This window comes from Gavialis gangeticus, unplaced genomic scaffold (assembly GCF_001723915.1).
Source record: "Gavialis gangeticus isolate Ggan-Ray unplaced genomic scaffold, GavGan_comp1, whole genome shotgun sequence".
Lineage (NCBI taxonomy): Eukaryota > Metazoa > Chordata > Crocodylia > Gavialidae > Gavialis > Gavialis gangeticus.
In genome coordinates this window covers 20,233,759-20,257,706 of record NW_017729024.1, presented here as the reverse complement: position 1 = coordinate 20,257,706, position 23,948 = coordinate 20,233,759, and the positions used below count along the sequence as shown (strand labels likewise).

At 44.3% G+C, this 23,948-nt stretch overlaps 2 protein-coding genes across 2 annotated transcripts in view; one reads left to right on the top strand and one right to left on the bottom strand.

Moving 5' to 3' along the window:
- Nucleotides 1-8,433, bottom strand: part of TMEM167A (transmembrane protein 167A) — a 59,587-nt gene extending 51,154 nt beyond the window's left edge. The window contains exon 1 of the mRNA XM_019516928.1: nucleotides 8,347-8,433. Within this exon, the coding sequence (XP_019372473.1) occupies nucleotides 8,347-8,349 (3 nt within the window). The 5' untranslated portion in view covers nucleotides 8,350-8,433. The remainder of the gene's footprint in view (nucleotides 1-8,346) is intronic.
- Nucleotides 8,434-8,532: 99 nt separating this feature from the next.
- The window catches only part of XRCC4 (X-ray repair cross complementing 4), a 436,070-nt gene continuing 420,654 nt past the window's right edge, over nucleotides 8,533-23,948 (top strand). Inside the window, exon 1 of the mRNA XM_019516927.1 lies at nucleotides 8,533-8,586. The gene's annotated coding sequence lies outside the window, so the exon portion shown is untranslated. The remainder of the gene's footprint in view (nucleotides 8,587-23,948) is intronic.

Below are 23,948 nucleotides of genomic sequence, written 5' to 3'. Positions count from 1 at the left end.
GTTGTCCTCAGGTGCAACTGATCCAGAAATAAATTTATGGCGTTATTGCTCTAGCCGAGGGGCAAGTACATATTTTGGGCAGAGGGCTACTTACTGAGTTCCGGCAAGCCATCAAGAGCCGCATGACAGGCAGCCCAGGGCAGATAAATGTTAATTTTTTAAATTTTTAGGGGCCCCACGGGCCAGATAGAATGGCCTGGTGGGCCGCATCCAGCCCCTGGGACACATTTTGCCCACCCCAGCTCTAGCCCAATGGTGGGCAATTATTTGGGCCTGAGGGCTGTTTTGGTGAGCTGCTGTGGGCCAGGTCAGCACACCACCCCCCAACTCACCCAAATTCCTTATGTGCAATGGGACCCTCAGGCAGTGGTGTTCAGGAATGAGATGGGCAGTAAGACTGTGAAAAGCTTTGGTTGCCGATTCAATTCAGAGAGGATTTGGCCCGATTCAGCAGCCAAATATCCAAATCCGAATCAAATCAGGAGATCCATTAATTTCTCTGAATCAAATCCAATTCAATTTGGAGAGATTCAACGATTCGGACATAAATACAGCTTTATATGTTTTTTCTACATACCTCAAGGTACCAGGTGAATTGTGAAAACCGAGATGGCAGGGTGGATGGAGCATCCCACGGAGTGCAGCAGGGGGGGAGGGGGGTCCCCTGCCCACTCATCGGCAGAGCGTGCTGGAGACCCCCCAGCCCCACCCCAGCGACTGGTGCCTCCTGAGTCTGGAGAGGCACCTGGGGTCCCCCTGCAGCTGATCACTGAGCTGGGAGGGGAGGGGAGGTCCCCCCACACACTTGGCCATGGACCTGGATTTGGCGGATCTGTTGCCGAGCATGCAACTCCCCTCCCCTCCTTACTCCAGTGAGATGTTCCATCCGCCCCACCATCTCAGCTTGCAAGTAACGCCTGGTACCTTGAGGTACGTAGAAAAAACCCATATAAAGCTATAAAGCTGTGTCTATGGCCGAATCACTGATTCTCTGAATCAGAACTGAATCTTCAGATTCGGTCGAATCGAATCGGGACAGTGATCCGAATCAGCTAATTGAATCACTGTCCCTGGAATCGGGCCAAATCAGAATCAGAATCGAATACAGCCCACTTCGAACACCCCTAATAGCCAGGGGAGAAGCCACAATCCATGCCTGCACACTCCTGCGATGGGTGTGGTTCTACAGACAGAGGCATGCAGGGAGTGGATCGCAGCTCTGCCCCACCCTGGTTCTGTGCTGTCACTACCCCATGATCCCAGCCCTGGCCCCGGATGCAGCTCCCAGCTTGCCCACATACCCTGCCCATGGAGCTCTGAAGAGCTGCGCCCAGGGCTGGGGCCAGGATCTTGGGGCAGTGGCAACCTGGGTCCAGGGCAGAGCTGAAAGCTGCTGCTGGGCCTCACTGGGGGGTTTCAGCAGCTGTGAGGGGAGGAGAGAAGGGCTGCGAGACACCCTGGGGAGAAACTTATCCTCAGTCTTGCCTCCCCTTGCTCATCCCCTGCTCCAGCCTGAGGCACGCAGGTAGGAGATGGAGGGGGTGGACCCAGTGGCAACTCAACACCCTGCCACGTACTGGCAGCAGCCAGGACCAGGTTGGGGGAGGTGGTAGCACTGGGGCACCCCCATCCTGTGCCAACCTGCTCTGGGATGCCTATGTGGCAGCACCCCCAGCCCCACCAGCTTGGCACAGGGAAGAGTGGCACAGTGTAGGGGCAGCAGCCCAGGTGAGGGTGCTGCGGCCGGGACCAGGTCTCCATGGAGACCAGCTCCCATCCCCAGATGCAGCTCCTACCCCTGGGCACGTGTGGTCTCCATGGAGACCAGCCCCCAGCACAGCACCCTCACCAGGGCTCCCACTGTTGCCGATGCCCATGTGCCACTCCGCTGCATGCTGCTCCGCCCCATGCCAAGTCGGTAGGGCTGGTGACTGCCACTGCATGGGCATTCTGGGGTTAGCTGCAGGCAGGCACAGGACAGGGGTGCTGCAGCACTACTTAAGGCGGCCAAGGAACCTGGTGGGCCAGGCAAAATTGCTCTGCGGGCTAGATCCAGTTCACGGGCCTTATTTTGTCCCCCAGGTCTAGCCTGATTAAATCTAGGCTCTTAAAGAGCCCAAATGGAGGTTTAGTTTCCTGCATAATTCATGGGTAAGATGCAATAGTTGATCAAAGATTGACTCAGCAGCAAAGGACACATGTCTTCTAGCTATCTAAATGCTCCATCTCCCTTTGAAGGTTGGCTTCTGCATGGATGCAAAATGTATGCGTAAGCATCATAAATATATCTGGCAACTAATCAATCATTTTGCAATGGAATACACATTTTTTCTGAATATGATGCTAAACTCTTCTAGATGCCAGAACTACAAAGGGAATAAGCTCAAATGATTTCAGTTGTACCAAAGGGTAGCCTAACTCTGAAGCCATAAAGAATTTTTGGTCTGCTTTACATTTTTAGAAGGAACAAAGGGCATGATCTTCATACCTCATATTAATGAGCTTTGTATTTTAATTTTATTAAACTTTAATTTGGCTCATTGCATCTACTTCTTCCTAATATTGAAGCCATCTTCTTTAATAGATAAAATATGAACATAATAAAATACTCCCTTGTGAGGAAGCAGAATATTAGCCCAAAAATTTATGAGGAAACTGCTAAACTGCTAATTAGTTTGTATAATAGAAAGCACCAAAGAGTTGTCAACCTTTCCCAGAACTATTCTTACTTTTGAATTCATCACAGAGTTAAACTGAAAACTGAGAAACATGCCTTTGATTTTAAAAAAAAAATGGCATAAGTGAAAAATTTCATACTTTGATTATACCCCTCAGTAATGAATAGTGACCTGCCTAAACTGCAGAGGAAGGTGCAGCAGTGCCTTTAATCTGTCTCTTTCTGTCACCTGTTCATGGCCACCCCCCACCCACTGAGTGGCCAGGAGGCAAAAACTGGGGCATTAATTGCCTTTCCATCACTCAGCAGCTTGGGGTGGGGGGAGGAGCAGCACATGGTAAAAAGAGAGAGATAAAGGAAATGCTGCACTGTAAGCTTCTGCCATGATTTAGGGAAGTCACTAGTAATGAATATAGCCTTGTAAGGAAATGGGGAAATTTCTTAAATGATAGGAACTGCACTGTGTTGGGGTGTGCTCTGGCCCTACAAGCAGCCAGAGGCAAGTTTGAGATGCACTTCTAGAGTGTTTCACACCTTTGGTTGTGCCCTTCAGCTCTAAACCTCTTTTCCACCTGCTGAGAACCAGCTGAGTTGCATCAGGAACTAACTTCTTGGCCTGTGGCACACCTTAGCCTTACCCATCTCACCAAAGTTTGGCCAGCTCTCAGCAGAAGGAATGTTGACAGCTAGATCAGACAAGGATATGATTCTTCATATGCTTGTGACTCTGACCTTCCTGCCAGGGCCTCATGCAAGTTATCATGTCAGTCTACTTCACTCACCCTGCTGACTGACAAGACTTGTTCTTAAAGCAAAGCTTAAGTATAGTTTCTTATCTGGTTATTTATATACATCGCCCATTGGATTCTTGGGGATCCCACATATCCATATAACTTTCTGTCTTCCTCCCCCACAACGAAGTTGCACGTTTACCAGTCTAAAAGTCTTCCCTGATCTAATTAAGACTAGGAGAATAGTTGCATCCTTTCAGACATGAAGATTACTAATCCAGTATCCTAAAGATACCATCTGTCACTCAGTTTTCCCACTGTGATAAATGTTCTTCCCCAAACAGCCCACACAGGAATTTGATATTTTTATGGGTCCCTATTTTTAAAATGTAAATTTGTCATTGTTTGGAGGGCCTGGATATTTAACATCTCTGTCGAATGCTAATTTTCAGTGATTACCTTTCTTTAGGCTTTGAGCTTGTCCCAAGGGACTCATTACCCAATCCTGGCCCTATCGCAATTTAAGAAATAGATTTATATCAAATACCACAATTCATAGAAACCTAAGGATGTTAAGGCTGAACACAACTTGATACTACTTATACGCACAGACTATACATGCCATATCAGTAAACAAACTCAAGGAAACATGCATGACATCCTATGAACATAATGGGACTCATGACACGTATTCCTGCAACCTGAAATGCATGTCCATGAAAACACTGAATAAAGAATTTGGGGGGTCAACAGTTCCCACCCTATCTGGCTTGAACAGAACCAGCAGATTCAATACCTGCTGCACATAGCTAAATCTGTTAGGTTGCACAAAGTGCTGTGCACTAACAATTGGCACTACACCAGCCCTGTGGGACCACTGCAGGTGTGTGGTTCAAGAAAGACTGAAGTGGCTTAGGTTTCTGATTGTCTGAGACTGGCAAAAAAATTAGCAACATGGAAAAGATGCATCATTTTTCTCTCCCCCTGGCTGCAAAGAGGGCTGATGTGAAATTCTGAGATAGCTTGAAACTGCAAACTATCAAATACATTACAGTAAGAAGCTCATCTCATTTCTCCACACCTACATCCATCATTACAGCTCATAAGTCAAGCACGTTGCTCACTGCAGCTAAAATGCAATAGCAGTTAAACAACAGTGAAACTATTAATACTGGCAATTAAAATGGCAACAGTAAGACCTCAACATAACCTTTCAAACTAATATGGGTGGGGAGAGTCTGCACTTCTGAGAACTATTGTTTTAGGCTACTTACAGATTCAGGAAGACAACATTAAATTAGTTCACAACAATAAAAGCTAGATTCCAGCTTTCTTCTGAACTGAAACTGAAAAACTGTTCTGATTTGTGATAAAGTCTATGACAACAGACTGACCACAACACTCTTGAAATAGCTTCATAGCTAACTACTCCAACTGATCCACAAGCGAAAGTGATAGTATCATACATCTACATCAGTGGTTCTCAACCTTTCTAGACTCAAAGCATCCCTTGTTAGACTCAGAGAACCTTTAGGCAATTCCAGCTCTTAGTTTTCATTCTTTCTTTGACTACAGAAAACTAACAGCAATTCTTTTGTTGCAAAAAACTCAGACCACAATAGGGCAGAAAGTTCTTGATACTGGATTTGTATTTAAAATCTCTGGGTTAAGCTTGTATATTGTGTTCACATACTTAACAGAGCGCATGAAAGGATACGAAGGTACCTGTCCGAGAATCACAGGTTTACATCTTCACATATATAAATTCTATCTGTACTACACCAACACATCCAAAGCAGCATATTGGTCCCACAAAAAATTTGTGATGCACAAAGCTTTACTTCTTTATTGCATATGTTAATTAATTCCCACCAATTAACAGGTCATGAAAAAGCTTTGGGAAATAGATACAGCGTGCTAGACAGTCACCAGCTTAACTCATGGGAAAGGATATTCCTTTGTATTTAGGCTAAGGCAACCAGTTTACTATTTTACCCTACAAATCTATAAAAAATACCAGTCTTTTTTAAACAATGTAAAATTATTTCTTCCTCCATCAGTCCAAACAAACTAACAAGAAGGCATGCCTTAATTCAATGACCGTCACAGGTGAACTTTCATTATAAACTCATATCAATTTACAGGATACTATAAACTTTTCAGGCTTACTTGTGTATTCTAATGAGGAAACCTCTACATTACAGAAACAATAATCTATACAAATTCTCTCCATTTTACAATAAGGAGGATGAGAATATTGGATAGTGTTTAAAAAAAAAAAAAGGCAACAACAGCCGGTGGGGAGGGGGAGACAGCGGGGAAGAGGGAAGGCAAGGGGGGTGACTGGTGGCTGTGCCCCGCCATGACCGTCACCGTGGCTGCGACCGCTGCCACAACTGCTGTGGTCATGGGTCGCAGGCCAAAGCAGAGCAGGGGAGCAGCCTCAGCCTGAAGCAGTGTGGAGCAGTGTGTGGGATGGGACACAGCCCTAGCCCTGGCCCAAAGTGGCAGGGGAGAGGTAGGGAGAAGCCATGGCCCTGGCCCCAGCCCTGTCCCATGGCTGGGGGAGGGGGCCGGCCTCTGTCCCTGCCTGCCTCCTTCCCATCATTCTTGACAGACAATTTGTGTGTGTATGTATAAAATCTCCCACAATTTCCCTCAGTCTCTATCCAATTTGTTTTAAGTTAGCAGTTCAACAAGAAGTTTTGTTATTTTAAAAAGTGACATATTGTAAATATGCTCTATTAACTGGAAAACAGGGTAGAAATTTGGTTTTACAAGACCATAGCTATTGGTATTCTTGTTTCTGTTTTACACAGGTGTTAATGCTTCTTATATTTGTGTTAACCATGGTCCAAACCTTCTAGCCTCCAAAGCGTATACAAGCAAGACAAAATTCTTTAGAGCTACACTATCAGACCCAACACCATGTTTTCTGGTAGCTCCCAGATCTACCATGATTCAGCCTCATTTCCCTGTACATGTCCTAGAGCTCCATATAGTTGCCAGATCTCAGCCCCCAAGCCCCACTCCTTCGTTTCGAAGCATGATGATATCCTACGTAAGTTCACTGGAAAATTCAGCCCAACCTTCTTCCAAGTAGTCTACTTGACAGCATATTTACTTATCAAAACAAGATGTTTCTACACAGAACATGCTCTGGCTTGGACATTCTCTACTATTATAGAAGCTCTAGTTACAAAATTCCTCTTGTGGGGGCACCAATCCTTTATGTACAATATTTGGAGAAAAATCCAAAGGTTAAAATCAGTAAAATAAATGCTCCACTGATGAGTGTGATTATTTTAATTTCTATTCTAAGGTGGAGTTTTAAACTACTTTCCTCTCTCTGTTAGAGGCTACTTTATTATATCCAAGTAGTCTTCTAGGCTGCTGGTAAAGAAAGAGAATTCACTTAATTTCTTCCATTTGCAACAGGTTCCATACATTCAGGTTTCAGAACCTCTTAATGTTATGGCCATCTATTATACAGAAAAGACAGAAAGCACTTATATTTTGGCACTTCATTTGTCTGCCCCAGACCTTACAAAAAAAAAAAAAAAAAAGCCTTTATTTTTTGGCCTTTCTTTTGTTCCCCCCAGACTTTAAAAAAAAAAAAAAAAAAGCCCTTTTTTTTTGGCCCTTTTTTTTTCTGCCCCAAACCTTAAAAAAAAAAAAAAAAAAAGGTTTATTAAGAAATGGTCCTACAAGCATGGGGGAGCGAAAGCCAGACCTTGGGAACCTCTTTAGAGTTTACACAACCTTTTTCATACTGATGTACTGGTTTTCTTCGATCATGAAAAAGAACAGTTGTTTTTCTGAGTTACTGGACAGTAAAGAAAGATTCACAAAAATGATACCACCACTGGGAATGGCCATTTCACAAAATATTTCTGAAAAAGTTTTATTTTCATCTTTGATTTCAGGTACCATAAATGTGAAGCTTTATTCTGATAGGGAATCCTATTAAACCCAAACATTTAAACAGAAGAGAAGGAACTAAACAGCTTCTGAAAGCTTAACCTGGTTGCACAAATGTGTTCTTGTCATCCACTGTAGAAAAATGTATTTTCCCCAGGTTGAAGCAATTTCAGCTCCGATCCCAACTGGCTATTCTTCCACCAGACTTCTGAACTTCGGAGAACTCCTTGGAAGAACCCAGCTGAGTCATCTCCAGAGTCAGTCCACATAGGCTAAGTACAGGCATCTCATCTTGAGCTATGCCTTCATTTACACCAAATCATTCTCAAAAGCATCTACCAGAGAGCTGTCAAAACAATTAAATCCTCTACTCATGCATGTGACATCTCAATTACAAGCATACTGAGCATCCCCATCAAGAAGATGAACAGCAAGTCAAGTTAAACCAGCAGTTCTCAACCTTTTTAGACTTGAGACACCCCCAGAAAGCTTTTGCTGTGTGTCTAACTGCCAAAAGATAGCAGGGGCATAGGTTAGAGCTGTGTTGGTCTAAGGACATGGGCAGACAGGGATCTTTGGGTAAATTTGATAGCTTTTATTACGCTGACTCAAATAGTTGGGGCTCACCCAACAGATTGCTGTTTGAAAGATTTGGGTTTATTTGCTAGATCCCCTTTCCCTTTGCCCACCCAGCAGCATATGCACCATGCAACGGCCCTGACAAGGCATCAAGGCACAGAAGGCTGCTGCTGCAGGGCCCTGAGCACCCCCGAGTTGGGACTATAACACGACCGACAAGACCCCCGGCTCTCGCAGACGATGACGAGGAACCTCTGGGAAACCCCTGTCAGACACAGGGCGCTGCGCGAGGCGGCCTCACTCCCGGTCCCCCCCTCGCCTGACGGGGCGAGGGGCACCCGGATGCCCAAGTCCGGCACCTGAAGTGGGGGGGGAGGGGATCCCGGATCAGGGTCCGCGAGCGCCGCCCGCTCCCTCCCACACCACCTCCGCACTCACCATAGCGCCCAGCTGGCAGCCACATCACACTTCCGGCACCAAAGGGGCGGGACCGGAAGACATAGGAGCCGAACATCCTTCTGATTGGCCGGATAGATGCCGCTGAGCATTCTGATTGGCGCGGGGGAGCAACGAGGGGTGGGAACGCGGCGAGGCCGTCGCGGCCTGCGATTGGCTGTGCTGAGGCCCGCGGCGACAGAGGCCTTTCCAGGACACCGGAAGCGGTGGCGCCTGAGCGAGGTAGGCAGCAAGCGGCGCGCCCCTCCCTCGCCGGAGCTTGGGGGAGCGCTGAGGCGGGGGGAGCCCTTGCCCCGCCCCCGAGTGAGGCAGCAGTGCGCGTGCGCCCCGGGGCGGGGGAGCGGGGCTTGCGACTCCAGGTGTGGTGGTGACGGGATGTAGTGGCCCGGAGCCCTGCAGTGGTTCCGCGCTGCACCCGGGGTGAGCCGAGGCCGCCCCTGGTTTGCTTTGTGTGGCTGAAGGAGCGGGTCGCGACCTCCCCGCGCCGCGCGTCCTTCTCCTGGCCTTGGCCCTGTCTCTGTCCCAGCCCCAGGGGACACCGCGGCTGAAGAAGGCGGTCCCGGGCCTGCAGTAAGGCTGTGCCGTCCTGGGGCCCTGCCACGCGTTGCCTGCACCAGGCTCGTGGCGACTCGCGCAGTACATGCAGGCGGCCACGAATGCCAAGTCGTTGTCATATAGCTGAGTAGTGAGTTGTGCAAGAAGTTGAGAGCGGCCCTATTTTCAGAGTCGTAGTCACCCATGGAAAATGAGCCTCCCGCTCTAGAAAAGAGCCACCTGGCTGTTTGGGGAACGGCTCCAGAGCTAGTTTATATCCAGCTGTCATTTGACCATGTAGTAGGGTTGCCAACTCTGTTTGAATCTGTGTTTGGCAGTCTGGACACCGACCAGGACAATGTGAACATGCCCATGTGCTTACGTATATTAGTGATGGATTATGGTGCGTAGACTTTACGTCAGGAAGGCAAATGCACCTGATTATTGCATTTAAAAAAAATCCCGGACTACTGTATAAATTGGATTCAACATTTAATATTTATTTTAATGAATGCCTTATCATTTATCTCCCAGGTGACTCTCAGCAAGCTAGAGATTTTTATGTCTAATTCCTGGAGACTCCTGGAGGGTTGGCAATGCTAACATGTAGCAGGGCCCTTCACCTTTGCACTTAGTGGGATTTAGTGGTGCTTGTAGACATGAGGAGCACTGTTCCTGACGCGCTGTACTGTAATTATGATGCGTTCGAGTCTTGATGAACTGACTCTGCTGGAGCATGCTAATTAGCACACTAGCAGCCTTGGGAGCTTCTGTATTCAGCATCCCAATGCTTCAAAATGATGGCAGGAGCTTTTTAACTAAAGCTCATCACATGAGCTCTAGTTAAAGAGCACCCCTGCTGGCATTTTAAATCATGGAGATGCTGGATGCATGAGACACTGTGGTGCTGTAACTAGAGTGGGTCTCTGGAGCGGCTCTTCTTGACCCCCCACCACCACCCCAGCATGTGCCCAATGTGACCAATGTCCCACAGGTATGCAGTGCTGGCTAGCAGCCCTGAAGATGACTACCTGCATTTATTTTCAAGATCTTAGGAGCCAGGGGCTGTTATTAAAAGCCTTGGGTTTGGCTTCCCTTGTTTTTGAGACTCAACAGATTTCCCAGTCCCTGTTTCTGGCTCACTTAAAGGGAATACAATTACAATGTTGACAGATAGAACTAGTATGTAGTTTACCCGAGTACAGTTAAAGATAAATCATGAGATTATGCATGTTACACAGATAACCAATATTTATTATGCATTAGAAAAAAGCAACAAATTGGGACTGGCAGTATGGGTCTAAGGGGAATGCTTTGTGGTTGGAATCCTGCAATTAGAAACTTGTCCATCTCTTTGAAAGGGGAATCAAGCATTTGATCTTCCCTTGATGTGTTCACTAACTCATACTAGTAACATCTTGGTGCTTGATGTCCTGTGACAATCTAGACATGGTGGCATGGGCAGCCATTGTGTGTGGTATGTTACAGATTGTGGAGGGGACAGGCAGCGTCGTGGCAGGTAGTGCAAGGAGCAGATTGGGCCGGGATTGCAAGTAAGGAAGCAGAAATCAGAGCAGTAGATTAGACCAGGGCACAGGGCTCAGAGCAGATGCTGCAGGGGAAGGCAATTGGAATGGAGAGAGTGGGGCTAATTTCTGGCATGCCTGTAAAAAAAAATGGTTGACACCCACTGGACTCGATTGGTCTATGAAAACTTAAATATATAATGGATCTTCTTTACATTATACCTACAATCGTAGACTAGTGACCAAATGTTTGTATGGTTGATCTTACATTATAGGATGAACTCATTGTATTATACAACCTAAGATATATAATAACTGCACACATGTGTAAGGATTACATTTTTACCTCTTTTATTTATATCTATTAAAAATTGTGAATTTAAATCCTATAGATGTTTAAAGTAGTCTGTGTGCCATACAGGTTGTTGGCTTAATTAAAACACTACATTTTTAAGAAGCATTTTAGATTATACATTCTATCGAGAGACTTGCATCTGGCAGCTGGTTTTAAAGAAGGTCTACCTCTACCATCCAGGGCCTTTGAAATGGATAGTATTTAATTTGTTGGCTCACCATGAAACAGATGTGGTGTTTGTTTTTTAAACAGAGTATTTTTTTAAGCAGTGAGCTTTGATCCTCTAAGGAATTTCAGGAAAACAGGATTACATATGTGAAGGCCAATTTGGAGTCAAAGAGTTTCTTCATGATTATTATATATTTGCAGCAAGGTGCCTACGTTTGACGTCATGTCTTCTGAAAGTTTATTACACCAATAACCAAATTTTGCCCTTTCCAAGACTAGTGATTCTTAAAGAATGGGAAAGGCTATATCCATGCTTCAAAATTATAGTTTTATTTTGGGTTCTCTTTATTAAGGTTTACTATTTAACTGCAGTGCATTGTTTTCAGCCTAAGTTGTTATACAATGCAAACATTAGTTTCTTTTCTTCACTGGGCAATGGGGAAGAAGAATTACACTCGTCCTATGGGAGATAGAAGGTTAACAGTTGATATGAGCAAGTACTGCTTTAGGAAGTTGCACAATGGTCAAGAATGGAAATACAAACACAGTTATACTGAGTGTAGGCAATCTTCTGTTTAAACAACCATTTAAACATAACTGACATACACGTATCAAAAGGTCAGAGGTTCTTTTGAACCTAAGGCTTTTTTCGTAACTAACAGTATACAAGGGAGCAAAGTAGTTAATGTGGCATCCAACCATTTTGCTCCCTAGCCCAAACAACCAGGTTGCGGTTGTCTGGCCAAAGACCTCTTTAGGACAAATCTAGAGCAGGGCTTGAACTTGTGTTGCTGGAGCAGGACCAAGGTACATCGGTCTGCCACTGTATCCCTTAAAATAACTGTATAAAGCACTTAATGTGCTTATATGTTCTGGCTTTGCTTTTTCAAAGAACCCAGAATAATAGTTCACGTGATTTCAGTTTTCCAGAAGAGGACCCAAATTTCAGTTTCTAATTTGCAGTGTATTTATATTGGATATTGATATCTGGAACTTTTTACTAAAATATTGGTAAACAGAATTCAGGATAGGTTGATTTATATTAGTTTTGATTTAAATTACTGGTTTTTGTCATGGTGTTAAGCAGCAAGCAAACCTTAATTTAAATAATCAATTTTAAATTTTGTTTGCATTGGCACTTTTTGGTTATTTTTCAATGGATTTGCAACTAAATCCACTTTGATGCTAGTTCTGCACCTTTTGCTAGTCATGAATATACTTCATATATGTATTTAACAAATTAGTTAACAAATTATACAGTTTATTCATTCATTCAGCTTCTTTGTCTCTTCATTATATTAGAAAATGATGAATAGCATGCTTTTTATAGATTTAAATAGATTTTTTTTTACTCATACTTTTGTCAGGTGAAGTTTGGATACTAATTGGAATTTAGTTAAATATGCAGAAAATTCACTTTTTCATTCTTATATTTGTATAACAAAATTATGTTGAGCATGTTGATACATGAGAAAAAGACTATCAAAACTTTTTTACACTTCAGAATAAACTACTTCTGAAATAAAGCAATAATTGTAGCTGATGAGTTAAGCTGATTTTTTTTTTTTTCTTGTCATCATGCCTTGGCTTTTAAAATTCATAATCTTCTGCATCTCACTCCTAGTTTTATTTAGATATTGAGAGAAGGAAAAAGAAGGATTTCTAGCTTTTTATCTCCAAATTAATCCCTTCACTTTGAATAAACGTCATTCAACCAGATTAAACTGAATAAACTGAAAGGAAGAAAACATTCTGCACCTGCAGAAGAGGCTACAACTGTCAAAACTTGGTTTATCACTTCAGAAAAGCCTGGTTCCAGATGCTCAGTGAGTTTCTGTAGTTCAGTCCTTTGCCTTTCTTAAAACTTTAGCAGTAATATAATTCAATTTTAATTATTTTGATAGATGCTAGTAAATTTAGGCCTAATAGTATTGTCATAATTTCAAATAGATTTGTTTAAAATACATTTAACATAATGATCATATTTTAAACTTAAAAAATATTTAATTTCTGTATTAAAACATGTATTTGTCTCTGAAACAATTGTCTCTAAGTGGTCTCCACTGTACCGTTTAAGTGTCTAACAATTTGGACTAGTAGGAGAATTAGAGTGTTGTATTTGGTGATAATTTCAAATTACAGAGGACATATAAGGACATAGGTATGTAGTACGTGCTAGTTAAGCATTAATGATCCGAATGCTGAGAACCTCAACAATATGCCATTTGAAAGTTGGCATGTCTAGCAGCACAGTACTTCCTAGGATGATTCTGTGACATACTGATTTAAAGATTGCCTCCTTCTGAGCCTTTAACATAAAAGTGTACAGCTTTTTCCTGACAAGTTCCTCTACCCAGCTGTTGACTGGGTTTAGCTTAAGTTGAGGCACCTAGGCATTCTGCAGTCTTATGTGAATCAAATGTCCACACATTAGATAGCAATTGTTTTTTTAAAGAGGTAAGCTGTGTTTGGGTCATTTCTTAAATAAACAAGCAATATATGCCTTTCTGCTTGCTGTAATGTTGAATACAGTTACTACTGAAGGGATTGTTCAGTGTTTACATAACTTAAGGCATAGACCATAGTGAAATTTTGTTGCACAGTGTCTATAAAGAATATGTACAAATATTGTGTGCGTGATACTGTTACTTTTTAAAATCTCCCTTGACATTCCTTCTATATTTTTATAAAGTGAAAAATTATCGTGACAGCGAGAAGAGCTGTTTTAGCAACTAAAACTAGACTGAAGTTAAAAATACCTGGGCTCTTGATATGACTAATACTTACATGTATGATTAGAAAACAAATGTGTGTTCACCAGGATAAAATAATCAGTGTACAATAAGAAAACAGTATCTCTATATTCTAAGATGTGCTGTGAACCTTGGTTTGTGTAATTACCAGGGCTGCTCTTAGAAGTCTTGAAAATGAGTGGGGAGTGCCACCGTGAATCTACCCAGCTCCTGTCATTTTCAAAGCTTGTAACAACATCCCTCAACAACTGCTTCCCTTTTACTGATTCTGGTGCAGGTAAAGTTATAGACAGTGGGGCCCATTTGTGATATGTACTTAAGTTATTTAAGCACTCAGCTGTTGTTTGTTACATATAAGCAATAGCCAGCAAATTGGGACTGGTATTGTATTCTGCAGTTGAACAAATTTATTCACAAATTCAGTATGCACATAAGAGTGTGCCATACTGTGGAGTTAAAACTTGCCCATCTCTCTGGGAAGTGGGGATTAATTTGTTGTTTTACTGAACATTCCAATTTATAATAGAATAAGATTAAAATAAGCATTTGGTCCTCCTTTTGTTTGTATTCTAACTCATAGTTTTACTATCTTTGGGTTTGATATACTTGAATAGACAAGAGAATGTTTAAAGGCCTAAAGAGACTTGCTACAAATCTTGTTTGCATAAATTTGCACAAGTACATTTGTAAAGCTGGAAATAAGGATATACCACATACCAGTTTCTTAGTTTTCTTTTATACCATCCCTGACATGGTAGGATGCCTTAAAATACAGGTGTGAAATGTATGAAATTTTATGTTCATGTAGTTTGCTACACCTACATATTCATCTAACCTAAGAAGAATCTAAGAAGTCATCTAAGAAGGATGACAGGAGTATCAATAATGTGTGTCACATTGGGACATAACCTATATAGAAGCAAGGTCTGACAGTTTGCAACAGTAGATGATATGACATTTCAAAGAAACTCATTTGCTTTGAAATCCCATCCCCTGTCATCAACCCTAGATGCAAGCAGTGAGCCTACGATGATGCTAGAAACCTGCAATAGGGTACCATGGATTGAATGTGGGTAACTACTGCGTTCTGGTGAGCCACCATAATTATAAATGTACGAATAGCACATGGAATACTGAATTCGAAAAAAAAAATCCTGCATCTTCCTGCCACTTATCAGCTACAAGAATACATGGGGTGGTGCTTTATAAATTTAGTAGCGTGACACTGATAGTAGCATGATAGTGACACAGTTGAAGTAGTAAGTGTTGCACGTGAACTTAATAAGCGCCTAATTAATTAGGGTCACTCAATGGGCGGCTTCCCTCTACAGTCCAGCAGCAAATGAGGAGGGGGTCTTTGGCCCTGAGATAGTTAACAGATGGAGCAGGGCGTATCTATCACCACCCAATCCACCTGGTAATTAGTTATAATTTGATTAATTAGGACTCCCACCAAGATGTTACTGACACGAATCAATGATTTATTATAAAACTAACAAGAGCAGGTAAGTATCATATGCCGTGCAACTACACATGAACCCTCTTAGTCCTAACAGTCACTATAAATTCTAATTACCTATCAAATCCTATATTGCCTATACTTAATACCAATGCCATACAAATCCTTACCCAACAATATCTAATTACAACAACGACAGTAAGAGGACTAAGCTTTATTATAAGCGAAGGGGGAACTTTATTTAGTTTGGCTCTGGTCATTGGGGTAGAGACGACTGCATCTCAGGCAGTGGCTTCTGATGTTCATTGGACATACTCTGAGAAGAAGACCCCCAACAACCCAGAAGGGAAGAACAAGATAGGATAATGCTTCCCGATCAAAGCAGAAGGCCTCTACTTTGTGATAGACACACCCGGAGGGAAGAGCCCGGGGAGCCAACCCTTTCTGCTCTGGTGGCAGACAGAAGATCTCTCAAGGTAAGGGCCCTTGGGATTTGCAGCGAGTGGGCCCAGAACCAGGAACCTCTGCAATTCACACAGTTGATGGGTCACTCAGCCTCTCCATGTCTCTCTATCTGTCCTGCCAACAAGCACCCCGACTTCTTTCCTTCTCTGTCACGCCTTAGGCAAACCTCACACGCACCAAATGCACCCCAGACACACGCACTGAACTCTGCCCACACACTCCCTTTATACTAGGTGTGTGCAGAGCTCTTTCCCATGCTCTGCACACATCTCTAAATCTGCACCCAACACCCTTCTCAGATGCCTTACATCAGTGCTTCTCAAACTATCTGAAGTGGCAGACCGGCAGTTTTTTCTCCAGTGGGCCAGGGACTGGTGCCTGGTTCAGCCGGTGACAGCAACTGCGTGTAACAGCGCTACAGAAATGCGCGACCGGCTGTTTCTTTCTCTTTCCTCACCTTGCACGATGTGATGTCACCTGGAGTGTTGGAACGTGTGAACTGTGGCGCTATGACATATCAATGTTATGCTTCTGAAAATATATTTCCGTGGACCACCACTTACATCACTCTTAGCAGGGTACGGTTATCTGGAGTTCACATGGTGATGTATTTACACAGACCCAAATTTTTGGCACAACGTAAGTTCCTTTGGCTTATGACAGGGAACAGATCTGTAACGGTATTGGTTTTTGTGCTTTGAAATTGCTGTTTTCATAAAATGACGGCATATGGGGAGGGGCATGTAAATGTCACCCCCACGTTATAGCATGAATTTCTGTGGATGACATAAGTATCCTGAAGGGGTTTCACAGAGCAGGGTTTGACAAGAATGTTAAGGTACAAGAGTGTACCCGCCTGGTTTCGAACATCCGGTCTCGTACTCTGAGCCCCCGGATGCTTGAAGTTGTCCGCCCGTCCGTCCCTGTGGTCTCAGCGAGTTGATGTCATCAACCTGAATCACCTCTCCCCAACCTCACCCACCACAACTTGTTCTTATCAGAGTGGTGGGGATAGACTATCGGGACTCCTCGTTCCAGGGACGATGGGACGTTGGTCTTCTGCGAGGCTCCTCCTCCCCTCTACCTTGCCCTTACACCACACCTTGATGGATCTTGATAGTCTTTGGCCCTGTCCCTCTGATCGTTGGGGCTTGGGACCCTCTGCCTAATCGGCTTCAGGAATTCAGCTAGCTCTTCCCCTCCTACCAGCTGCTTGCTCTGCCCCAACTACACCCCGTCAGTGCCATACACCTCACCTCCCCTCCAACAGTGGGTAACAGAACAAAACACAAATTAGATCACCGGCAGTAACACCAGATCCTAAGGGCTGCCTGTTGCCCCTTCTATGACTATTCCTATCTCCCGCTCTATTGGCCCCAGTTGCCGGCTCTTAAGCCTCAACCAGCCTAACCTTGGCCTGGGGTCAGCCTACTGTGCTCTTGGTGGGTCCCCTTGGCGCATCTCCCCCACAGCTCTCCTTCAGGACTGTCCGCACCCTCTATGATCCCACCTGGTTGGGTGATCTGGAGCCTGCCGCCTCTTTGTATCTTCTGAGGGCTCCTCCAGGTCTCGGTGTTCCCCCACCCTTCTCGGCCTCCACACCTTGACTTTGCTTCCTCGTTTCCTGCCTTGCTGCCGGTGGCGATGTTCTCCTGCTGCCTCCACCGGGGCTGCCGGCTGGAAGTCCCCACACTCCCGTGCTCTGAGGGGACTCGGAGAGTACTTCCTTCTCTGGCACTCCTCCACTTCTCTCTCCCCTGGGGCTGCGTTCAGTTGCTTTTAAAGCCCCCGATTGGTTCCTGCTGCCGTGGCCATCAGCTGGCCGTAATTTTATAAAAACGCGGCTAACGAGCCGCTCGGGTCCTGCTGCCACTTCCGGTTTCACCGTGCTGCTCCCTGAAGGTAAGAACTTTTCTATTTGTTTTTCTTTCCTTTCTCTTTCCTTTCCTCCCCATTCCTGCTCCCTGGGTTCCTCCCGGGCTCCCTGGGATATTCCCCTCGGCTGCTCCCCGGGACAAAGAGAAATTGTGAAGGATAAATATGGTGGGCCAGACAGGTGTGCACATGTGGTACCGTTCCAGCCTGACATGTTTGTGCTGGGGTTACAATATGTTTGGAGAAGGCAGCTGGGTTGTTGCCTGTCATTCATTACAAAAACACAGAAGTTGTCATTTGTGTCTCTTATCCACCTTGGTCTACATGGTATTGAACTTAGGATGCCTCAGACATACAATAAGCATGGTGCAAGTTGATATATTGCATGAGACAGATGCAAATGATGGCAGCACATCATCATTGCAGCATTGTATGGTGCCTCTCAGCCTCATTATTACAGTGTGTATCTGGATACAGAACTATAGGTCAGTGACATGGTTAATGGCTATGAGTGACACTGTGTAGAACAGCAAGTGTCATTCCTTAAAACATTAATATATGTCTCTAAAGAAAATCCTGCTTATGTCAGCAGTTATAGTTGCTGCTTATGTCAGTCAGACTTGCTGACTCACGTAGGATGCTGCGCATTGGTCTGTGAATTATCCAAAAGAAAGGACATTTCTAGAACAACCATCACTGCAATATTTGGTATTGAATGCCAGATCAAAAGGGATCAAATTTTTAAATGTATTTTTAAAGTATCTGAATGCCAAATTAAACTAAAGATATTTATTAATTGCTCAGTAGGGTTTTTAAAAGTGTCTCGATATCTAATTTGTGTTGATTCTAGCAGACTTAGGCACTTCTGAAAATCCCCCTTGTAACCGTCGGGCTTTGAACTTGAGCGGCCTTTGCTCTACTGGTGGATGTGAAGCACCTCCCAGGTTTGTGTCATTGCCAGAGTAGCTCTCTCCTTCCCGTGTCGCCAACCCTGTTCTTGCCTGCCACGCCTTGCTGTTCCTTAGTAGGAGGGATCAGCTAAGGGGATACTTGGTGGCCCGGGGTTTACCCAGCGGTCACTCTCGGGGCTCCACCACCCCTACACCCTGGCCTCACGCCTCCTTCAGTGTGCTGCCCAGCTGTTGGCCTCGGCCTCTTCGTGCGGGGATAACCCTTTCTGCCTTTACATTTAGATGCCAGTGGCTTAAGGCCCCGCTCGCCTGTGAGGGCCTACCCCACAGCTCTTTACACCTCTGTCCCTTCCTTCAAGGGTACATACAACCAAAAAGGGGAAACTCTACCGAGGCTTCTCCACAGCCCCGCCTCTCGGGCCCTCATTCCTATCCCCTATGCCCCTTCATCCGGGGTAACAAATGTGCCAACCGCCATCAACTACTAAGCTGTTCCCTGCCCCTTTCTTCTTTTTCCCTGGAGCCTAACAGGGAGAAGATACTTTTCTTCTTGACCCGTCACCTCCAGGAGCTGCTCCCATCTGTTCCTCAATCTGGCGGAACTTGGTGGCGATACTCACCCCGACTGCAAACCCCTTTAAGGCTCTCCTGGAGTCTTCTCTCCCCATCATGCTTTCCTCTGTGCCTTGTCCCGTCATTCCCACCTGTGTTCCACTCTGCTTCCAGGTGCCTCTTCAGCTTTGCCTCTGTCCGGAAAACCTGACACTCCCTCCTCGTCCTGCACGGGCTCCCATCGGGGTGCTCTACCCTCCACTACCTGCGTCTGCTCCTGCTTGCCAGGCTCCCTGGGTCCAGTGAGCAGGGTATTCTCCGCTGCTAGCATCAGGCGCAGCTTCCTTCCCAGGCTACCTGCCCCCTCCGCAGCAGCGGCCGCCATTTTTATTTCTGCCGGCTGGCGTCTGACGCTGATGTCATTGGCCGGTTGTAATTGAACAAAAAGGCGGCTAACGAGCCGCGCCGGCTCTTCCTTCTGCCCCGTGTGCGTCCCGTCCTGAGCTGCCAGTAAGTGCCACTCGTTATTTTGACTCCTGGGACACCCCTATACACCCATCTGCATCTTTAAATATCTTAATACCTTTAAGATATTGGACCTGCAAGTCTTACATTATTTGAAGTCTTGACTTGAAGGACAAGGCCCTTGTCCTTTAAAAGATGTTACACATCTTTTAAAAGAAGACTGTACAAGGGTAGTCCTTCACTGACAAATTTGTTTCTTAAATGAACAGCCTTGCCCTCCGAATTGTATTGTTTTGTGTTAGTGCTGGTAAGGTTATGTGGACATATATGTGCATGTGTGTAGCCATTACTGTGCTACATCTATGTAAACATAGAAGTGACTCTCATTAGATCAATCATCTTTTTGTCTAGATGTCTGGTACCTTTCTCCATTATTTGGATATGGGAGATTTTAGACAACTCTAATGGATGGAAAAATATAAGCAATACATTAAATAAATATACTTCATGCCTGAAAGCTTGTCTACTATTTCTCCCAGTTGGTTCCGTAAAAGATAATGTCAAAAAAACCCCAACACTTGCTTTTTACACACATCCTGGACCATTACAGCTACAGCAACACACTAACCCTACTACAGTAAAAGCTCTGTTATCTGGCATCCCCCAGGAATGGGGGATGCCAGATAATAAAATATGCCAGTTAATTGAGCGGCCTTGGCTGTCGCTTCTCCCGCTGCATCTGGGGCATCCCGCTGCCCCTCCCACTGCACTGCTGTCCCTCCCGCAGGCCCGGCAGGCCCTGCATAGCTTGTTATGCCCCCAGGCTGCGGGGGCTCAGCAGTGCAGGCTGCTTTGCCTGGGGCCATAGGGGCTTGGAGAAACCGGAAGTGCCAAGGCGGGCACTTCTAGTTTCACTTTATCTTACAAGCTGGCATGCCAGTTAGTAGAGCATGCCGGCTTATAAGATGTCGGCTAACAGAACTTTTACTGTACTTGCTATTTTATGAGTGCTGGGCCTTTAAAACCAAATATTTAATTAATGATTAGATAAAATAATTTATTTTTCATGAGGGATTTTACTGGTATTCTGTAGAAAATAGATACATTTTATTGCCACCATGTGACACGGGTTACTAAACAAGGCGGATATATAGTCTGACTTAGTAAATGGCAGTTCTTATGTTCTTAAAGAAAGTATTCCATAAAAGGAACAAGATTTAGCTAAATTTTGCTTTGTCTGTTGTGGGGAGAACCAAGTGGCCTAGAACAAATAGGTACAATCAATGTAAGCTTAGGTTCAAATGTTCTCTTAACCCACCACTGTGAATAATAAGGCTCAGATGTTATCTTCTTAGCTACCTATCTGGCAAACAGGTCAATGCTGGTCATAGATACCAGGGAAGCTGTAGGTGGTAAATGTGCATAAGCCTAAATTGTGTTATAGACTAGATCCTGGTATGTATGTAGGCTAGCACGCTGTAAGATGATAGCATGTTGTTGCTGGCCAAAACACCATATATTGTCGGCAGTACTGTTTAAATAGCTCCTTTTTAAAAACCCCAGCGTACGTGAGGCCCCAGAGCAGCATTTCAAAAATAAAAGCATTTAAAAAATAAAAGCACTAGGGAACAGATAATTGTTTAAATTCTAAATATTATTACTTTGTTTTGCTTTAAGGAACAAATTGAAAATTACCTCAAGGGCATGGATTTTATTCTGAAGATAAGGTTTACTTAGTTTCTCTTCCTGACTCTCTGCACCTGAGTTGTGAGTCTGTACCAGGTTTGATAACAACATAAAGTGCTTGAGTTTTTTAAATGCAAGGAAGATTATTAGAATTAACTAGCAAATTGCCCATCAAGAATGTTGGGGGGAATGGGGCGGAGCCCCGTGTCCAGCCCTGTGCCTGCCCCCCCTTCCCCTCCCTCGCTCTGGGTCTGGCCCCACTCCCTCCTCCTTACCCCCACCACTCTGGATCTGGCTGTGCTCCACCCCCTGCCTGCTGCTCTGGGTCTGGCCCTGCTCTACCCTCACCCCTCTGTAGCTCCGGGTCCAGCCCTGCTCTACCCCCCTTGCTCTGTGTCCGCCTAGTCCATGTCTGTCTCCCTCCCCCCCCTGCCCACCAGTTCCCACTCCCTGCTGACTGTTCTGGGGGCTGTCGGGCCTGGGTGTCCAGGGAGCACCACCATTGTGATCGCCATTCCTTTTGCCCTCAGGCACGGAGGCGGGAGGGAAGCCCCCCTGCTCGGGCGGCCGGGGCGTGTTTCCTGCTGCCACAAACTTCCCTGGCAACAGTGCAAACTTAGGCATATGCAGCCCGGGCTGCACCACCAATTGCTGCCCACTGTCTTGGCGGTGCATGCGCAGTTGGCCAAAAGCGTCACAGACAAGCAGACAGATGCACAAACAGACAGACTAAGCCTTTTATTATATTAGATTTTTACAGCTATTTCCATAATAGAGGCAGGTGCATTCCTTATGTGAGATACGTAATCAAGTAAATATTTTGTATAACTACATTTCACATGAGCTAAGGAGAAATTTAGAAAATAAATGATTAAGTTATTTTTGTTCATTGATCTGAGTAAATAGATCTAACTAGTTACCAGTGTATCTGATGAGAAAACTTGTTAAGTTAAGCAATTAGATCTTTCATCATATGGATAAGGAGAGACGACCAGTATTACTCCTCCCTCAGAGACATCTTAGTAATTTTACAAGAGATTATTCGGTAAAAGGTACTGCGGAATTGAAAGTTTGGGAATTACTGAAATAATACAAACAATCCTACATCTGCTGTACAGACTTGTAGATGAGTTTTCAATCTAACATTGTGTGAATGGGACTCCCCAAACAGACCAGATGGATAGATCAGAGATGGTAAAAAAATATGGGAGTCTGATCTGTGATTGTGCAAGTGAACCAGTTACAGCAAAGACTGAGAACTTTTGTGCTCCTGAGCAAGAACTTTGCCAAATTGCTTATTATCTTGGGAAAGGAAAATTAATGCAAGAGCAAGAGTGAGGCTGTATTTCCTATCACAAGTTGCATTTGTTTTTACAAATGAGGCAAATGATTATGAAAGGGATTGTTTGTTTATAGGTCTACAAAAGGATCTTAGAGGCCACCCTTTTCAACACAGTAGCTGGACAGGAAAGAGGGAGCACAGGGCTTTCCAAATGCAGTCAGCTGTGTCCAGTTTATGGTAGAAGCTTCACAAAAGTGAGGAAAGATTTGCATTGACTCTGAACAAATCAGAATGGGTTAAAAAGTTGTTAGAAGCAGTAAACTATTGTGTTGGTGTATATTAAATGTTCCTACTTAGGAAAATGAATCTTGAAATAGAAGTAATGCATAGAATACAGTTTTTTAAGTTTGGGATTGTCTGGGTGGAAGCACTGACTTTAGTGAGTGCCATGCATCATAGAAAATAATTTGTTTCTTGCCTGCTTTTTTATTTGCTTAGATAGACTAAAGTCTCCTTGGTATAATGATAAAGGAATTCTGAAGTCCTGAAGTTTTCTCTTGGTAACCTATTGTGAATGCATTTATAGAAAAAATGATTTTTTATCCTCCTGTATTTTTAAAATCAAGATATACATTTCCTTGAATAAAAAAAGATTAAATTTATGCAACATCTCTATTAAATCTTCTCTACTATAGCAATTTAGTATTGCTCAATTATTAAAGAAATCACAAAAGAGTTTTCTAAAAATCATGGGACTTAAATGGGAATTTTTAAATACATGCTTTAAATCGAACATTATATTATGATTTTGTCTGCTTATTTATGGAAACCAAATAAAGAGTAGATTTAGCTTTGTATAAGCAAGTTTAAAAACATTTGAAATGTTAATTTAGCCTGGCAAATACAAACAAAATAAAAAAAAGATTGCACTGAAAGAAAAAAATCCCTGTGAAAATTCTTAGTGCTTAAATGGCATTGCAAACAAAGGACACTGTATTATGAGACTTTAGTTTTTACTGAGCCTAGATTTTAATGTATGATACTAGTATGTTATTGGTTAACTAATATGGATTCTGATCACCTTAAAATTTGGTTTGGATGAGATGTAGGGCAGAGGTAGGCACCCCCTGGCACAGATGCACGTGAAGGCATTTTACTTGGCACATGCCTTGGGGAGGATAGTGGGAAGGGGCTGGGGCTGCACTGCCACAACAAGGACAGAGTCCCTCTCAGTTCCCCTGCCATCTACCTTGGCACGCCAACATCTTACAAGTCAAGGATGTGGGTGTTTTGGGCACTGCCCAAAAATGTTGCCAACCCCTGGTATAGTGTTTCCACTTTGTGCAAAAACACTTTCCAGGGGGGGTTATGGTTAGGGAGCCCCCCCTGCCTTGTGGGCCTCCTCAGCTATCCCAGCTGGGGTCTTGGGGGGAGCTGGGTTGGATCTGTGTGATGGGGGAGGTTGGGCTCCATTCCTCTACCCTTTCTACCCCAGCCTCTTGACAGCAGCAGCATGCAGCTGCTGGCTTGGCTTTGCAGCAGCCCAAGCTGGG